The sequence below is a fragment of the Anomaloglossus baeobatrachus genome, chromosome 6 (genome assembly GCF_048569485.1).
Source record: "Anomaloglossus baeobatrachus isolate aAnoBae1 chromosome 6, aAnoBae1.hap1, whole genome shotgun sequence".
Classification (NCBI taxonomy): Eukaryota; Metazoa; Chordata; class Amphibia; order Anura; family Aromobatidae; genus Anomaloglossus; species Anomaloglossus baeobatrachus.
In genome coordinates this window covers 337,638,887-337,658,470 of record NC_134358.1, presented here as the reverse complement: position 1 = coordinate 337,658,470, position 19,584 = coordinate 337,638,887, and the positions used below count along the sequence as shown (strand labels likewise).

General features: G+C 40.0%; 1 protein-coding gene across 8 annotated transcripts in view; it reads left to right on the top strand.

Moving 5' to 3' along the window:
* Positions 1 to 19,584, top strand: part of CTNND2 (catenin delta 2) — a 3,073,686-nt gene that overhangs the window by 2,745,329 nt on the left and 308,773 nt on the right. For 5 of the 8 annotated variants that reach the window (XM_075314970.1, XM_075314967.1, XM_075314963.1 and 2 more), the window contains one exon: positions 10,779 to 10,904. The exons of 2 other annotated variants lie outside the window; for them this stretch is intronic. In XM_075314970.1, coding sequence (XP_075171085.1) covers positions 10,779 to 10,904 — 126 coding nt within the window. The remainder of the gene's footprint in view (positions 1 to 10,778; positions 10,905 to 19,584) is intronic. One more of the 8 variants, XM_075314966.1, reaches the window with a different exon arrangement.

Sequence of the window (19,584 nt, the reverse complement as noted above, 5' to 3'; positions counted from 1 at the left end):
TTTAGGTCACATTTACTTACATCAGGGTTTCCATCTCTATCTTCGCATGACTAGATTCAGATGATAACCCAAAAAGATCAAAAAGATTAATTCACTATAATGACTTCTCAGTCGGCTACAGGCTCTACGGTAGGGACGGGCTACACCTCAATGGGGAAGATGCAGCTGTGCTGGGGGAGAAAATGGTCAGACGGATGGAGGAGCTTTTAAACTAGGATCGGGGGGGAGGGAGGGTAGTGGAGCAAATAAGGGGAGAGATAGAGCAGATAGAGACAGTGAGACGGTAGGGGTCAATGAAGGATTAGGGAGGGATGGGACATACAAGGAACGTAGGGAGGCTAGGAGTAATAAAGGTGTTAATAGGATTAAATGTCTACTGGCAAATGCAAGAAGTCTTGCAAACAAAATGAATGAATTGGAGACTCTTATGTCAACCATGGATTATGATGTGGTGGGCATTACGGAAACCTGGCTGGATGAAAGCCATGACTGGGTGACAAACATACAGGGTTATAGTACATTTAGGAAGGACAGGAAAGGCCAAAAAGGTGGTGGGGTGTGTATATTTATTAAATCTAACCTAAAACCTGTGTTGTATGATGACATTGAGGGGAACAGCAACAATGTAGATTCAGTATGGGTAAATGTACATGGGGAGGGGAATAATGGAAAAATGCTAATTGGAGTTTGCTATAAGCCTCCTAACATACCTCAACAAATAGAGGGTGAAATGCTGGAACAAATTGAAAAGGCAGCTAATAATAATAATCGGGTTCTTATTATGGGGGATTTCAACTATCCAGACATTCAGTGGGACATAGAATCTTCTGGTTCTGCTAAAAGCTGTAAGTTCTTATCTACTATTCAAGACCATTTCCTCTCTCAGATGGTAGGTGAACCGACCAGGGGAGATAATTTGCTAGATCTGGTCCTGTCAAATAGACTGGATACAATTTCAGATCTACAGGTCCGGGAGCACTTGGGCACCAGCGATCATAATATGGTAAGCTTCAACATAATATTCAATAGAACATTTCAAAGGGGGAATGCTAAAACCTGGAATTTTAGGAAAGCTGATTTCAACAAATTAAGGGAAGAGCTTAAATGTGTAGATTGGGACAAAGTCATAATAACTGGGGATACCGAACATAAATGGGGTAAGTTTAAGGATATACTACTAGAGTCCTGTAAAAAACGTATACCCTCTGGTAATAAAATGCCCAGGAATAAAAAGAAACCACTATGGATAAATAAGACTGTACAAAGTATAATAAAACAAAGGGCATTTAAAATCTTAAAGGCTGAGAATACAGAAATAGCATTTCAGAAGTATAAAGATATCAATAGGAAATGTAAAAAAGAAATCAAACAAGCAAAATTAGCTACTGAAACAAAAATCGCCAATGACATTAAAATAAATCCCAAAATCTTTTATAAATACATTAATGCCAAAAGGAAAACAAAGGATAGTATCGGCCTCTTAAAATATAATAACAAGTTAGTTATAGAGGACAAACAAAAGACTGAGATATTAAATAGGCATTTCTCATCTGTATTCACCAAGGAACTGACTGTACCAGGGATCATTCAACAAGTGAAAAATCAAAGTTCACCACCCGATATAATTCATTTAACACAAGATGAAGTACGCCTACGTCTGAGTAAATTAAACATTGACAAATCCCCAGGGCCAGATGGCATTCATCCACGAATATTGAGGGAATTGAGCTCCGTAATCGACAGACCGCTGTATCTCATCTTTTTAGACTCACTTGTAACAGGGTTGGTGCCTCAGGATTGGAAGATTGCTGATGTGGTACCGATATTTAAGAAAGGTAAGAGGGTAGATCCAGGCAACTACCGTCCAGTAAGCCTGACATCAGTAGTATGCAAAGTTTTTGAGGGCATTTTAAGGGATGACATGCAAAAATATATTGCAGAAAATAGTATGATAACTGACAAACAGCATGGATTCATGAAAGATAAGTCGTGTCTAACCAACCTGTTGGGGTTCTATGAGGGGGTAAGTTCAAACCTGGATATTGGTAATGCAGCTGATGTGATTTATTTGGACTTTTCAAAGGCATTTGATACTGTACCACATAATAGCCTTATACTAAAGCTCCAGAAGCAAGGACTAGGGGACACAATATGCAACTGGGTAAGGAATTGGCTAAAAGATAGGAAACAAAGAGTAGTCATAAATGGTACATTCTCTAAATGGGCTATAGTCAGCAGTGGGGTGCCGCAGGGATCTGTGCTTGGACCGATTCTTTTTAATCTCTTTATTAATGACCTTGTGGATGGGATTGATAGTACAGTGTCAGTCTTTGCCGATGACACCAAACTATGTAGGATATTAAAAACTGACCTGGATAGTACAATATTACAAAAAGATCTGGATAAGATGTCAGAAGGGGCAGATACTTGGCAAATGAGATTTAATGTTGATAAATGTAAAGTAATGCACCTAGGACGGAGTAATCCTATAGCTGCGTATACATTAAATGGAAGTAAACTCGGGACTACAGAACAGGAGAAGGACTTGGGTATTCTCATTACAAATAAGCTGAGCAGCAGGACTCAATGTCAAGCAGCAGCTGCTAAAGCAAACAAGATTTTAGGGTGTATAAAAAAAGAGATTAGATCCCGTGATCCCAACATATTGTTACCCCTCTATAAATCACTTGTAAGGCCACATCTGGAATACGGGATCCAGTTTTGGGCTCCACATTTTAAAAAGGACATTCAATAGTTAGAGTCAGTTCAAAGGCGGGCAACTAGACTATTACAAGGAATGGAAGGCCTCACATATGATGACAGGTTGAAAAAGTTAGATATGTTTAGCTTAGACAAAAGACGTCTCATGAGGAGATCTCATTTATATGTATAAATACATGTGTGGTCAATATAAAGGACTGGCACATGACTTATTTCTTCCAAAGACAGTACTAAGGACCAGGGGGCACTCACTGCGAGTGGAAGAAAAGCGATTCCAACAGCTAAATAGGAAAGGGTTCTTTACAGTTAGAGCAGTCAGACTGTGGAATGCCCTACCACAAGAGGTAGTAATGGCAGATACTATAACAGCTTTTAAAAAAGGGCTGGATGATTTCCTCAGTACACAAAACATTGTTGGTTATAAATGACTTAGTGACTAAATGTAGAACTGGTGGAGGAAGGTTGAACTAGATGGACCTAGGTCTTTTTTTAACCTAAGTAACTATGTAACTATGTAACTATGACACAGCAGAGTTATTCTTCACTCCGTATGGCCTCTGTTCAGGGTTACCCTTTTCAGAAGTGCCCAAAACTGTAGTTGACCACAGTTTTATGCACCACTGAAAATATGGACACCATTGGATCATTGCACAGACTGAGTTCAAGGTGACTGCATTTTCCTCATTATAGGGAATGTTCTGTCAGGGGTTCCATCTCATTCATGTATTTCAGATATTTACACTGAAACCTGATGTAAGTGCTCAGCATAGAAAGCAGGATAAATATGATCTGTGGGTAGGAAAAATGAAAAAATGGAATTGCTTTTATTTCTTTTTTACACAGTTCACCGTTTGGTATAAGTAAGTATGCTTTTTTATTCTTCGAGTTGGTGCGATTACAGTGATTCCAGATGTTTATGGGGTTTTTTTTATCTTTGGCTACTATAACACACTTAAAAATAGTTTTTCTATTTAGAAAAAAAAACCTTTTTAAATCTCTATATTTTGAAAGCGATACTTTTTCTGTATTTCTGCCTTCCGAGTCATGTGAGGTATTTTTTTTTTTTTGAGTGATGAGTTGATGTTTTATTCAGTACAATTTTTGGGCGCATAATGTTTTTGATTGCTTTCTATTCTGTGAGAGGCAGAATTGAGAGGCAGAATGAACATAAAACAGCAATTCAAGAATTATTCTATTTTTTTTTAATGTCATTCACAGTGTGGAAAAATAATAAGACAGTTTTATTCTTTGGGTTAGTATAATTAAAGTGATAAATGTTTATGTCTTTTTATGTTTTATAGAAATAATAATTGTTTTTATATTGCTATATTCTGAGAGCTATAGCCTTTTATTTTTCTGAGGACAAAGTGGAGAGGGTGCTTATTGTTTTGAGGTAAATGCATAAGTTTTTTGCCATTTTTTTGATGATGTTCACTGAAGGGATTAAGTAGGGTGACAGTTTTATAGAGCAGGTCATTCTGAAAGTGCCAATCCCAAATATGTATACTTTATTATTATTATTATTATTATTATTATTATATTTATATATCATATATTTTATTTTTTTTATTTTGTAATTTTTAAAAAATATATTTTTACAGTCTTCTAAAACATTTTTTTACTTTTTTATCTAGTCCTAGGATGGGACAGTAACTTCCCCTGCTCAGATCGCTGATCTAATGCTCTGCAATGGTTTTACATTGCAGGGCACTAGATCAGTGACAAGCACAGAGGCAGGACCTCACAAGTCAGGACCTTACAGGCCTCCATACCTGGGTAACGTTGCGGCCATTATTCAGCCTGGGATCACCATGGAGACCATCGGCGCAACACGATCATAATCGCTTTGTGGCGATTGGAGCAGAGACGGAGCACCCTCCATCTCCAAGCAGATCAATGCCGCTGTTGTTATTGACAGCGGCATCATAGAGGTTAAATACCCATGATCAGTGCTGGCACCGATTGTGAGCTTTATAGCAGGATATCAGCTACTCGCCAGTACTGCACGTGAGGAGACACAATCTTACTACCGCTCCTTATTTGAGGGAACACACCTCCTACGGCGCCAAACATACGGTGGGTGTTGTGAAGGGGTTAAGGGGGTTTTACACTAACTGATAGTTCAGACAGTAATAACTTATTTTCCTTTATATTTGAAAATACATGGTAAACTCCCTACAGATATAGATGATTTCATAACTCCGGAAACACAGTTATAATGAAGGAGATTACAGTTTTATTGCTGTAAATTGATAATCTCTTAGACTATGTAGACTTACTAGTGAAATATACTCCTAGAAATAACAAGGATTTAGAGGCTTAGTCAAATAAATTGTAGCTGCTGGACATGTTTACAGCCTTTCCCAAATAAGATATTTGTCTACAATATGGCTGAATTTAAAGTGTCATAGTTTGGTAGGTCTTTTTTGGATCTATAGTAGCAATAAAAGGAAAACTATTTAAACAGGAACTGTACAGTCAACAATCTTTGATTTATATCAAAGTACAGGTGAATACAAGAAACTTTGTCATCTTTCTTATTAGAGAAGTTTACTTCTTTCTCCACTAATTAACAACTCCTTTTCCTGAACTAACTATACAATACACACTACCAGCACATCTAGGTGTCAGGTTATACCACGTACCATTATCTATGGAGGGAAGAGGACTGAGGATCAAAATGAGGCACAGAGGGAGACAGAAATTTCATGCTAAGCTTTCTAACAAGTCTTGTATCTTTTTCTAACAAGTCTTGTATCTCATCCTAGAGCTGGATTAATATCTTCACTGCTCAGCACTGCTGTAAAATGTCCTTCATTCATCAGCTTCTCTCTATGTGCTAAGTTTTTGCTAAGCTTCTCTCTATGTGCTAATGTACTAAGGAATGAAGGACAGCAATAACTGGATTTATGTTCTGATATGGTAGTCAAGAAAACCGCTGATCTGCAACCAACAGTCAATTTTAAGTTAAAAGATGGAGTTTGCAGAGGGGAAAACTAGTGAAAATACAGAATTAAAGTCATTTAATAGCAACAACTAGCATTATTCCTGATTTACACATAGGACATTGTATTCTAAAAAAAAGTTACAAGAAAGTATAATTACCCTTAAAAGGGTTTTCCAGACTAGGGCATAATTTCTTCCAGCACTGCATCATGATGAACCCTAGCAGTGAGTAATGCACCTACTGTTAGCATTTGGCTCTGCTTGTTGGCTTTAGTGGACTCAACACTAAGGCGGGCTTTACACGCTGCAACATCGGGGTCCAAATCAGATGCATTCAATATTTTCAATCTCTATCACAACATTAACATCCAAAATTGGACTCTTAATATCATCCGATGACCACTGTCTAATCAATACACACCACATATGAATTTTATACTTGAGTTGATCCAGAAAATATACACTCTGAAAAGCAGATGGATGGCAGACAGGAACGGGACAGCATGTCCATTATAATGATAACAGATGTCACATTGCATGGACTGTAGAAAAGCATGGACATCCAAAGATGTAATAGGGGGTGTCAGGAGTCAATAACACATAAAGGTAAGTAATGCCATGACCAAAAAAAAGTGGAACATGGGACAATAATAATAAATAAGAATCCTGACACACTGCACCACACTATATAGAGGTCACATGCAAGTATACAAAATCAACTGGGGAGGATCATACTGGGGAGGATGTTTTGAGCTGCTCTGCACATGTGCAGTGTGAAACTGTCACACTTCTGGACGCCAGTGGTATATTACTTCATTAAGTAAGTACTTGATTTAATTATATCAATGAATTTGGCATTTTTTAAAATCACCAATGCGGTTGTAGATGCAGCACATTCTGTGTTTGTATTGGCCTAACCATTTAATTGTATGTGATTGATTATGGGATGGTTTAAACAACTAAGGGTATAAAAACCCATTTAACTTCATATTTGATACAAGCGCCCTTGGATAAAGCTTCGGCGAAACGCGTCAGGGTGTCCTGCGGTAAGATGCAGCATGTGACTACATTGAGGATTTTGTATACTTGCATGTGACCTCTATATAGTGTGGTGCGGTGTGTCAGGATTCTTATTTATTATTATTGTCCCATGTTCCACTTTTTTTTGGTCATGGCATTACTTACCTTTATGTGTTATTGACTCCTGACACCCCCTATTACATCTTTGGATGTCCATGCTTTTCTACAGTCCATGCAATGTGACATCTGTTATCATTATAATGGACATGCTGTCCCGTTCCTGTCTGCCATCCATCTGCTTTTCAGAGTGTATATTTTCTGGATCAACTCAAGTATAAAATTCATATGTGGTGTGTATTGATTAGACAGTGGTCATCGGATGATATTAAAAGTCCAATTTTGGATGTTAATGTTGTGATAGAGATTGAAAATATTGAATGCATCTGATCTGGACCCTGGTCTTTGATACCAGTTATTGAGAGATTGCACCCCATGTGAAGTTGCTCCTCCCATGTCGTCATTTTTCTGTGCATGTTTTTATCTTGTATTTTATATATATTCTTCAATAAAGATATCTTAATATTAATTGTTGTAGTTCTTTATAGGATTTGTTCTGTTCACTGTGAACTACATTAGTGTTTTGATCACATAGGCTTTTTTTGAGTGGTGATCAAGCTTTTGAGGTTTACGCTGCAACATTGCTAGCATTGGCTAGCGATGTCCAGCGCGATAGCACACGCCCCCATCATACATGCGATATATGGTGTTTGCTGCCATAGCGAACATTATCGCTACGGCAGCTTCACACGCACATACCCGGTCGGCGACGTCGCTGTGACTGCTGAACAATCCCTCCTTCAAGGGGGAGGTGCGTTCGGCGTCACAGCAACGTCACTGCGACGTCACCAAACGGCCAGCCAATAGCAGCAGAGGGGTGGAGATGAGCGGGACATAACATCACGCCCACCTCCTTCCTTCTGCATTGCCGGTGGATGCAGGAAAGGAGATATTTGTCGTTCCTGCGGTTTCACACATAGCGATGTGTGGTGCTGCAGGAACGACAAACAACATTGTATCTGCAGCAGGAGCGACATTATGAAAATGAATGACGTGACATAAATCAGCGATTCTTGTCACTTTTGCGCTCGTTCATCATCGCACCTAGGTTTTACACATTGCGATGTCGCTACCGGCGCCGGATGTGCGTCACTAACAACGTGACCCCAACGATATATCAGTAGCGATGTCGCAACGTGTAAAGCCCCCCTAAGGGGAGTAGAGGAAGAATCTAGTACTCAAGGGACTTGCAAGTGATGACTGCATGAAATAGCAAGTTGAGAAGAGAGAAATTAGAAAAATATCTATTGAAATTTAATGTAGGTAAGCTTAAGGTTAAGGTTGTACACTTGAGCCAAGAAAACAAATTCTACAGTTGTATTTTAAAGAATAAAACTCCTAATAGATGTAACATACTAAGTATTTAAGAGATCCAAGTAAGACCCTCATAGTCTTTCGGCTTGTGAAGTATCTTTTTCACAGTACATTTATATGAAGCGCCCATAATTTGTGTTGATAAACTCTGAAATATAAACCCGACTTATCAAGGATAAGTAAATAGACTTTTACAATTTTTATTCATATATATCTAATTGTCTTCATGATCTGTTAAATATTTTAGTTGGGGCTTAGGTATTTTCAATTTAATAAATCGATCTTTATATGATATAAGACACCTCATTATTCAAGTACTGCTACTCAGCTTCCCTTCAGAGCTGCCACTGACAATATATAAAATAGTCCGCACCAAACCTTTTTTCTTTACAGTGCTTCTTTATAATAAATCACAGTTCTCATTTATCTACTGTAAATATACAGTAGAAGAGAAAAATCCATGTCTACTCTCACCGAGGTCCAGTTAGTCCACGTAGACAAGAAGTGATGGGCTTTATTACAGGGATGAGGCATTAGTGACCAAACATCTGCACCTTGAGCTAGTTACAGTTATTACAGATGGTCACAGATGCAGCGTCTTTGCTAAATGTGGCTAAATATGGCTGGAATGAAGACCATCACACTTCGTTTCTCTTGGCTAACTTCACCCTGGTGAGAGTGGCCATGGATTGTACTATTGGAAAATAAATGTAAACTATGAGCTGGAATTCATTATAAAGAGGTATTGGAAAGTATTGGAACCGACCATTTTACTGATAGGTGGTATTTTCAGCCTTTTTTTGTTTTTTCATCTACTATCAAAGATATCTGAATCAACAATCTAATGTATTGTTTTAACATATTGTATATTTATTGCGCTGCATTATCAGTAAATAGTATGGCTGGCTACTAATGTATAAATCGAATGTAATGCTTCATTTTTAATGCACTATCATTTGTTAACTTCTGCTAACAAAGATTTAAAACCTGACAGCGGATTGATGTTGCCTGTACCACAGGCAGTGTGAATCAGGTAATGGCCCAGTCATTTTAGCCAGTTATGTTTTACTCTGCAGTTTTTTTGAGAAAACATATATTTAAAGGCCATAAAGGAACCATGCAGTTTTGGCGACTAGTCCATGGGGTCATTATTCATTGGCTTCTTCTCGTCTAGCTGCCCTTGATTGACAAGTTTCTTTCTATGCACACATTTACTGAGAATCCTGTCTGTAAAAAAAAATAAGGCATAGAGAAGCCACTAGTCTCTCGGACTAGTCACCCAAACCTGATTGTATCAGGCCTGCTTGTTTTCTCTGAAACAATGCAGCTTTTCAGAGTAAAACATATGTGGTTGTAGAGACGGAGTTGAACCCTGATTCATGTTAGCCCATGGTTTGGGAAGCATTAATCAGATGTCATGATCCCACTAAAGTGGTTTTCTAAGAAATGTCATTAAAAAAAATAAATAATATACATTTAATTATTAAACATTTTTCCAAAAACCTTTATTTAGCAAAAGAGGTACTCTGTCAGGATTCCAAAGATATGCATAAGAAAATTTTTTACACTCCAATGGAATGCAAGATGAATATAGAATGTTATTGAAACTGCAGAACTGGATATTAAATTAATTATTGATGTTTCGGCCTATCTGGCCTTCATCAGAACCAAATGCAGTGGTGCGCCTCTCACACAGAACCTCCTCCTTTATCTTTGCTGCCATTTCTATGCTATCTATACCACTGCATTTGGTTCTGATGAAGGCCAGATACATGCTGACTGTAAAAAATTGAGTAATATGCAATTCTGCAGTTTCAATAAAATGTTCTATTATCTTTCATCAACATTGGAGTGAAAAGTTTTTTCTAATACAGTTGTCGGAGTTTCCTACTTGAGAACCCTCTATCAAGACATGAGTGACATGTATCCCTACATATTACAGGATTTCAAAGATGGCAGCTGCCATGAATATATGCAGCCAATCTTAGATTTCAGAATACTTGCAGTAGGATAGGCTGCGTGCAGCACAAAACAGATGTATTAAAACTGTCAAGGTCATTGAGATGGAGGTTCATTCTCAGTCAGCTAAAAAAGGTATTCATCCTCTCCTTTGGTCCACTCTGTTCAGTGTCCTGTCAGGTTGACTGAACAGTGGAATGAGAGTTCAGGATGCCTGATGTGACCTCTGCCTTGAGCAGATGTTCCTTATGTAACCCTGCCTTACTGCATGTCTAATCTAGGACGAGTTGGGATTTATGGTAGTTGCCATCTTAAAAATCCTGACAAAGTGCTCTACATAAAGCAAACCATTTTGCTAAATAAAGGTATTTAGAAAAAAGTTTAATATTTAAATGTGTATTACATATTTTATTTATCTTATTGCATTCCTCAGAGAACCCTTTAATGTAGATATTTGAATTCATGCTGAATAGTATTGTGGATGTTTTGTTATGATAGAAATGTAAATTGTATTTGTTTAATGTAGATGTGATCACTGCCAGTATTAATGATGTCATTTGTCAAGTGCTTTTATGAATGATGCCAACAAATAATCTTTTAAACAGCAAGTAATCAATTTATTAACTACCAGCATATATATGTGGTGTATAAGTAGGGTAATGATTGCAATGACTGACAAATGACTCATTGATTTGTGGTAGCAGGATTCCCCAGGCCTGAAAGTGAATGAGGAAAGCGGATATTCACCCACCCTTCAGTCTGAGCCAGACAACGCTTTGTATACTCACTCCCAGGGCCAAGCGACCAGAGTCAGTTCCCAAATTCAGGTATTCTGGCTGTCCATCCACTTGTTATTGTTATACTACATGTTTGATGTACAATCAAAAGTTATTACATCAAATAGGTGTTTTTATAATTTACAACCAAAATCTAGTTTTCTCTCTACATTTTGTGGTCCGTACTACTAAACATCCATCTCGCAATCTATTTGTATTCTCTTCTTTATTATTATTTAATTAACAAATAGCGTTTATATATTAAATATCTATAAACGTAGGGAAACTGCCACAATAATGGGAACATCTGCTATACTTTACATTTTCATTGTATTATTGTACTACAATAGTGATATAATTTAATATGAAAATATTTAAAGGGAACCTGTAATCAGATTCATGTTGCATACATTTTGGACATCATGAATTAGACACTGGCTGCTTGATGGCAGCTTATATGTTTAACTCTGCAATACTGTGCTTTTGTAGAGAAAATACACTTGGAAAAGTCAGCTGAGTACTGTGTGTCAGCAGAATGGTTTGAGGTTAGTTCCTGGCTGACTCCTCCATGTTCCTAACCCTATGACTGCCAGGTCTCTTCTTCAGTGCATGGTTTTCTTAAATGCTGCAGTGATGTAGAGGAAAACATACATTGCGGCAGTCGCTCAACCAGTATCTGATTCATTTTGCCCATAGTTTGGGTTTCATGAATCTGATGACAGTTTAAAATGAATAGCTACCTGAAAACCATTTTGTCTTTAGATCCAAAATTATGTGATCTTTGAACAGCTTAGTCTAAACTATAAAGTAAACTATAAAATACACTTTCCAAATCGTAACATCTAGTATATTTTTATTGAAAACCTGTGGAATTTTTAAGTAAATGTTTAAAAGGGTTGTCTGGTCTAAAGTGCCAAATCTGCAGTCACTCTGTGACTGCAGACTTGTTAACCCTCATACCGCATGCACTCTGCGCTGTGAGAATCCTCTGAAGTAAGAGGTGGGAACAGCAGTTGCATGACCGCAAGTATTTAATATGCAGATCTGCAGCTGGAATCTGACTAGATGGGCATGGCCTTACTTAATGCAAGTGTGTTTGAGCTATGCCAGCCTATATGCTCAGATTCTTGCTGGGAGTATGAATATTGCATTCTTTATGGTCACATAGCGTGACTGCAGACTTGTCATTTAAGACTGAACAACCCTTTAAAAAGAACCCATCACTAAGGACCATTGTTGGACTGGCTCACCGGAGGACCGCACGATTCTCCAGTGGGCACTGGCAATATATACGCTGTCGGCACAGGCAGCAGCTCACATGCTAGTACTACAGAATGCTGCTCATTGCTCTTCTTGGGGTTAGATGACCCAGGAGAGCATCTCTTCTACTGCAGAGAGCAGATGATTTTGTGTAGTGAAAATAAGCTGTTCTGATTAGCTGGCTTCTAGATGCCACTCTTGTCAGGGATAAACATCCTGGGAGATTGGTTCTGCTGACTGATGTTGCATCACATTTAAATAGTGTTAGTACTCTTTCTCCCCTGCTCCTGGCAGAACAGCACATCTTAGATAATGTGCTTTACTGTGATTAGTAATACAAGTAAAATATATCTTCGTTCCATGTTAGCCAGTAGATAAAACAAAAATATTTTAAAAAAACTGAGAGTCCTCAGTGGTTGATACCTTTTAATGGCTAACTAAAAAATGGTAATAAATAGCAAGCTTTCGAGACTACTCAGGTCTTCATCAGCGCATGGTATAACACAAAATCTGAAGAATCACATATTTATACACAACAGGACATAGAATAGTGCAGTAAATAAGACAAGTGATACAAACCGGAATGATTAGTATGGGAAGGGGACAAACAATTGTAGCAGTAAATATTGCAGCAGTTCATAGATGAGGACTGTGAAAGTTTTATTGACCTCTGATTGAGGTCTGGTCCAGAGTTGTGATGTTCCTAGATGGTCTGAAGAGAACGTTTCTTAACTGATGTAAACAGAGTTGGACTGGGGTCTGTAGGGCCCACAGGGTAATTGAATCCATTGGCCACTCTAGAGCTATATGCAAATACCTGTTTGCTGTTATAGTGGAGTGTCGACTGTAAAACACAGGCGGCTCCTGCTCATTTACTGTGCACACACCATAACTGGGATGTACAATTACAGTAGTTTGCATTAAAGGGGTTCTTTGATAAAAACAAGTTATCACCAATCCACAGGATTAATAGGTAGGTGATAACTTATTGATTGGTGGATTCCCACCAGTGGTAACCACCTTGATGAAAAGAATGGGGAAGTTTTATCCCTGACCGGGCACTTTTTTCCCCATAATAAAATGCGGACTGCAGGTCGTTTGTGTGACCGCAGTTTCATTCATCTTCTTTGGGGTCGTCAGAAAAAGCCAAGAACAGCACTCAGCAGCCACCGAGGAGCCGGACATGAGCTCCAGTCTAATGGGAATAAAAGTTGAAAGTTTTTTCATTCAGTGTGGGTCCCAGCAATTGGACCCCCACTGATAGGTTTTCACTTATCTTGAGACAACAGTCACACTTTCAGTATTTGATTAGAACATTATATCAGTATTTGTAAATCAAAACCAGGAGTGGATGAAAAATGCAGAACTGGTGCTTGTGTTTATATTATACTTTTCCTCTGATTTTACCACTCCTGGTTTTGGCTTACAGATACTGAGGTAAAATCAGGGTTACAAAAATGTTTGGCCACATTTTTTCTTTTATTGTGTGGCAATGAGTATTCATCCTTGCTCACCTACTTACAGACCTTCAATTTGACATTTGTTACATATAATTAAGTACACAGCATTGATTGTGGTGAAGCTGAAGGTACCTGGGATCTTGTAGTCCTGATGTGAACTGAGAATCTTTATCTTGTCCGTTGTCATTATAAATGGACAGGTTTTACATTTTTCCTGGTTGCAGGGTAACATTACTGTTGTTGTTGGAGAGGACTTGGAGCTTCAAAGAATGATGCTTCTTAGTTTCAGGAGCTGCCTAAAACACAGAAGTGAAGGGTCTGGAAATATAGATTTTAATCTGTGCAGCTCCTCTTAACACATCTAGATTTGGATTGTATGTGATTACAGGAGATACCTGATTGTTTTCTTCTTTAGTTTTGTAATATAGGAAATTATTTCTTGACATTCTGGGGGCTCTTGAAATTTGATTTTCAATTGCTCTTGGATGGTAACCCTGATTCAAAAAGGTGTTTCTGAGGTTCTCAAGGTGATCTGTAGGGTTGGAACATATCCGATTGTATCTGACGGACTGACTGTGCAAAATAGAATTTATGTGTTTTGAATGAAAACTAGCCCATTTAGGCTATGTTGGACAGTCAATTTGGCTTCTGTTACAGGGATGTCTCTACAGTTTTTTATTGTTCCAAAGCTTGATGGTGTCCAAACAGTTGATTTCAGTGCAGGAGTGTTAAGTTGATGGTGGGATTAAACTATTATTATTATTATTATTTATTTATAGAGCACCATTGATTCCATGCTGCTGTACATGAGAAGGGGGTTACATACAGAACACATATACAAGTTACAATAGACAGACTAGTACAGAGGGGAGAGGGCCCTGCCCTTGTGGGCTTACATTCTATAGGATTTTGGGGAGGAGACAGTAGGTGGGGTAAGGGTCAGGCGGCAGCTCCGCACGGTGGTGGGGAGGCAGCTCCGCACGGTGGTGGGGCGGCAGCTCCGAACGGTGGTGGGGCGGCAGCTCCGCACGGTGGTTGGGCGGCAGCACCGCACGGTGGTGGGGCGGCAGCAAAAACTAATTAAAGTTTTTATGGAATGTCTTCAGCTGCTGCTCATACTCTGTCCAGATGATTAAAATATCATCAATGTATTGGTAACAGGCCAGAGGTTTGATAGGACAAGAGGATAAAAAGTAAATTTCAAGCTTGGCCATTAAAAGATTTGTATTTTGTGGAGCCATTGTGCTACCCATTGTTGTGCCAGTCTCCTGTAAATATATGTTCTCAAATCCAAAGTAATTATGGGTGAGGATACATTTTGTAATCTTCCCCACGGAATCAGTATCAATTCCTGAGTTTTCCCAGAAGACTTTGCATGCATTTAATCTAATCTGGTGTGGCTTTTTCGAGTGCAAAGACACCACGCCCATGGTACCTCTAGTAGAGGACCTATTACTAATATGTTTTTTCAATAGGTTTCTTGTGACCTGAATGTAGCTGGGGGTATCCGTTACCAGGGGTTTAAGAACACCATCAACCCTTCCAGAAACTTGTTCTTGATGAGTGAACTGATGGGTCTTCCTGGATTTCTAGATATGTGGATATTGGGAAGCATGTAGAATGTGCCTATTCTTGGGCTTTCTGGTATCAGTTCATCAGCTCTCAAGGCAGGCAGAAAAGAGAATATCTTGTTTAGTTGCTTGTAGTAGTCCTATGCAGGATCAAACCCCAATTTGTTTATAATAACATGTGCACATAAGTTGTCTGTTTGCTTCCTTCATGTGTTCACATTTGTTCATCATAACTATTGCACTATTGAAGTCTATTATGGTTTCTCACGTGTCTATAGGATTATTATCCATTTATAGAAGCCATCCTCTTTTCAACTTTACCTTTTTTACAGATAATGTTATGTTTGCATCAAGAATTTGTTGAAAATTAATTGAATCCATTCTTCCCTCTAGCTCTGAAATGTTACCCATGCCTTTGGCTACATCATAACCCCAAAGTATGATTGATAAACCCACATGCTTAATGTATGTTCTTTTCCTGAAATTCTGTACCCTTTTTACTCCACACAAATAGTACTTTATAACTCTTTGGCCACAAAGATCAATTTTAACCTCATTGGTCCACAGGACGTGTTTCCAACATGCATCAAGATTGTTTTGATGTTCTTTTTTTGCTAATTTTAAAATGTAAAAGATGAAAATAAAAAAATTGGGGACATACAATACAAAAGAAATGTGTCGTCTTTAACTGTATGCCTTTTAGAGATCATTTCATCTTCAACTTGTTTAACTGTTTACAATAACAGTAATTTTGACCGGGGTGCCCAACGTTTACATGCCACTGTATACACACATAGCACATATGCATTTATACACCGAGCACATAAACGCACAAACACACATATATGTATACAGTTACATATGTCATGGAAACCCCTTTCCTAGGAGAGCTAATTTAGTGTGAGATGCAAAGTGATCTCCAGATCTGCCAGTGTTGGTCCAATTAATAGCGATGTATCGGAGACAAGCATAAGAACACACAGCCAATGTCCGTGTACCAGGCTTTGTCTGATTCTCAGATGCCCAAACAGTAGTTTATTAAAACCACAAAAGAAAATGGGACGGCTTAGATCATGACCAAAAATGGAATGAAAGTTGGAAATAACAAAATCGTAAATTATGGATCCTGCTGAATTCCTTAAAACCAGATCTGTCCAGTTTTCTGGACCTTCAGTAACAAAGAAACTTTAGACAAAGGCCTCTTTAACCTCATAACGACGGCCGTACGACTTAAAGCGGCGGCAAAACAGGGTACTTATTCTGTTCCGCCGCTTTAAAGCGGCGGCCCTAAAAAACCCTGTAGCGCCTCCCAGCGACCGAAAATCTCAGGGGTTTCAGCTACCGGGGGTAGCTGAGATCCCCCAGATTATGAATCGGGGTGTTTTTTTTGGACCCCGATCATGTGATCGGCGGTATACACCGTATACCGACGAACACAGAAAAAAAAATAAATGGCCGGTAAAACTGATTTCTTTTTCATCTGACATGATCAAACATGTCAGATGAGAAAGAAATATAAATTCCTAGTGCCCCCAAAGCCCCCGGTACCGGTGAGTCCCCCCACCACCCCTACCCCCCCTCCAGAGCAGTCAAAATGGCGCCGAAGCGCACAGAAAACTGCAGCCGCCGCCGGCTCTGCATTCATTTCCCTCCGATCTGAAATGATCAAACATTTCAGATCGGAGGAAAATGTCCTCCCCCTAAACCCTCCTCCGGTCCACCGGAGCCCTCTGGTCCACCGGAGCCCCTCCGGTTCTCTAGAGCGCTCCCCCCCCCCCCCCCTCCGGAGCATGCAAGATTGCGGCGCGCAGCCGCATTCATCCTGCTCTTTCTTCCGCATGTGACACGTCGCATGCGGCAGAAAAGTCGTCCCCAGGTCCCCCGGTCAGCCCCCGGTCAGCCCTCGGTCAGCCCCGGTCAGCCCCGGTACCTGGCTGCTGCCCCGTCCCCACGATCACTCCGCCTCCTAGAAAGCTGGCGGCGCATGCGCAGAAAGCGGCTGTCGGCTGGATCCTTGGGACGCTGACCTCTCTGCTGCACTGTGGACCGGGGGAGAGTGAGTGCAGTAATCTGCAGCCACACTCCTCACATGGAGAGCCTGCTGTTCTAGAAAATGGGGGGTACGTTCTGTGAGCGTGCCCCTCATATTCTGGAATGAGGTTACTGCAGGTCACTCTGCCCTAGGTTGGACCGGGGCAGTGTGAGTGCAGTATTCTCAGATTACTGCACCCACACTGCTCATGGAGAGCTTGCTCTTCCAGAAAATAGGGGATACGTTCCCTGAACGTGCCCCCCATATTCTAGAAGGTCCAGAGTCGCCGAGGGACCTCCAAAATGGATTACAGCGACCGAAATTTATTTATTTTCAATAAATTGGTGAAAAAGGAATGTTTCGGGGAGTTTTTTTTTCAAATAAATTTTTTTTTTGTGTTTATTTTTTTCTATTACTGACTGGGTTAGTGATGTCGGGTATCTGTTTAGATGCCGTGACATCACTAACCCAAGGGCTTGATGCCAGGTGACATTACAGCTGGTATCAACCCCGTATATTACCCCGTTTGCCACCGCACCAGGGCGCGGGATGAGCTGGAGCGAAGCGCCAGGATTGGCACATCTAATGGATGCGCCACTTCTGGGGCGGCTGCGGCCTGCTATTTTTAGGCTGGGAAGAGTCCAATAACCATGGCTCTTCCCACCCTGAGAATACCAGACCCCAGCTGTCCGCTTCACCTTGGCTGGTGATCTAATTTGGGGGGACCCCACGTTTGTTTTGTTTTTTTTAATTATTTATTTATAAATAATTAAAAAAAACCAGCTTGGGGAGCCCTCCAAATTGATCACCAGCCAAGGTGAAGCTGTCAGCTGTGGTTTGCAGGCTACAGCTGTCTGCTTTACCCTAGCTGGCTATCAAAAATAGGGGGGACCCCACGTCGTTTATTTTAATTATTAATTTTTTGGGGGGCTAAATACAAGGCTAGGCGCCCTTTAGTGCCACATGAAAGGCACTAAAGGGCGCCAGCTTAGAATATGCAGGGGGGTGGGACGTTATATATGTTTGACATCTATCCATTCATCCATTGTAGCATTTTAGGCTGTGTGCCCACAATCAGGGTTTGCAGCGTTTTGGGAGCAGAGTGTTTTTCCTGCATCCATAGCGCTGCATTGTGCAGTAGAAGCACAGTGGAAGGATTTTTACAAATCCTGTGCCCAATGTGCTTCTTTTCTCCGCAGCATAAACCGACCTGTGGTGCAGCTTCCCGAGCCTCAACATGTCAATTTATGCTGCGGAGACAAGAGTGTTCTCTGCAGGTAGCATAGAGCTCCACAGCAGCCAGAACCCAAATCGTGGGCATGGGCAGCTGCGTTCTCCCGTGGACAACACTCACATCTCTGCAGGAAGGCTGACACTAGACGCCGTGTCACTGGATCATGGCCACATAGCCTAAAAGTGAGAAATTTGTTGCTACAGCAACATTTTTGTGAAGTACCTGTGGATTCAAAATGCTTACTATACTCCTGAATAAAATCCAGTTTCCAAAATGGGGTCACTTGTGGGGGGTTTCTGCTTTATAGGTACCCAAGGGGCCCTGCTAATGTGACATGGTGCCCGCAATTTATTTCAACTTTTCCAGAATTCAAATGGTGCTCCTTCCATTCCAAGCCCTCCCATTTATCCAAACAGAGGTTTTTGGCCACATGTGGGGTATCCCTATGCTCATAAGACATCGTATAACAACCTGTGGGGTCCACGGTTTGTTGTTGCCTCTTGAAAAAGTAAGAAATATGATGCTAAAGCAACAATTTTGTGAAAAAAATGAAAATTTTCAATATGGCAACCTAAGCTTATCAAATTCTGTGAGGTACTCTTGGATTCAAACTGCTCAATATACACATATATATAGATAAAAGCCTTGAGGTGTCTTATTTCCAGAATGGGGTCACTTGTGGGGGACCTCCACTGTTTAGGCACCTTAGGGGCTTTCCAAATGCAACATAGCGTCCGCTAATGATTCCAGCCAATTGTGCAGTCAAATGGCGCTCCTTCCCTTCCGAGCCCTGCTGTGCACCCAAACAGTTGATTTTCATCACACATAAGGTATCAGCATACTCAGGAGAAATTGCACAATAAATTTTATGCTGAATTTTTTCCTTTTACACTTGTAAAAAAAAAAGCTACCTGGTTGAAGTAACAATTTTGTGGTAAAAATGTATTTTTTTATTTTCACAGCTCAACATTATAAACTTCTTTGAAGCACCTGAGGGTTCAGGGTACTCACCAAACATCTAAATAAATTCCTTCAGGGGTCTATTTTCCAAAATGGGGCCACATGTTGTGGAGCTTCACTGTATAGGCACCTCAGGGGCTCTCCTAATGCAACATAGCGTCCGCTATTGATTCCAGCCAATTTTGCAGTCAAATGGCGCTCGTTCCCTTCCGAG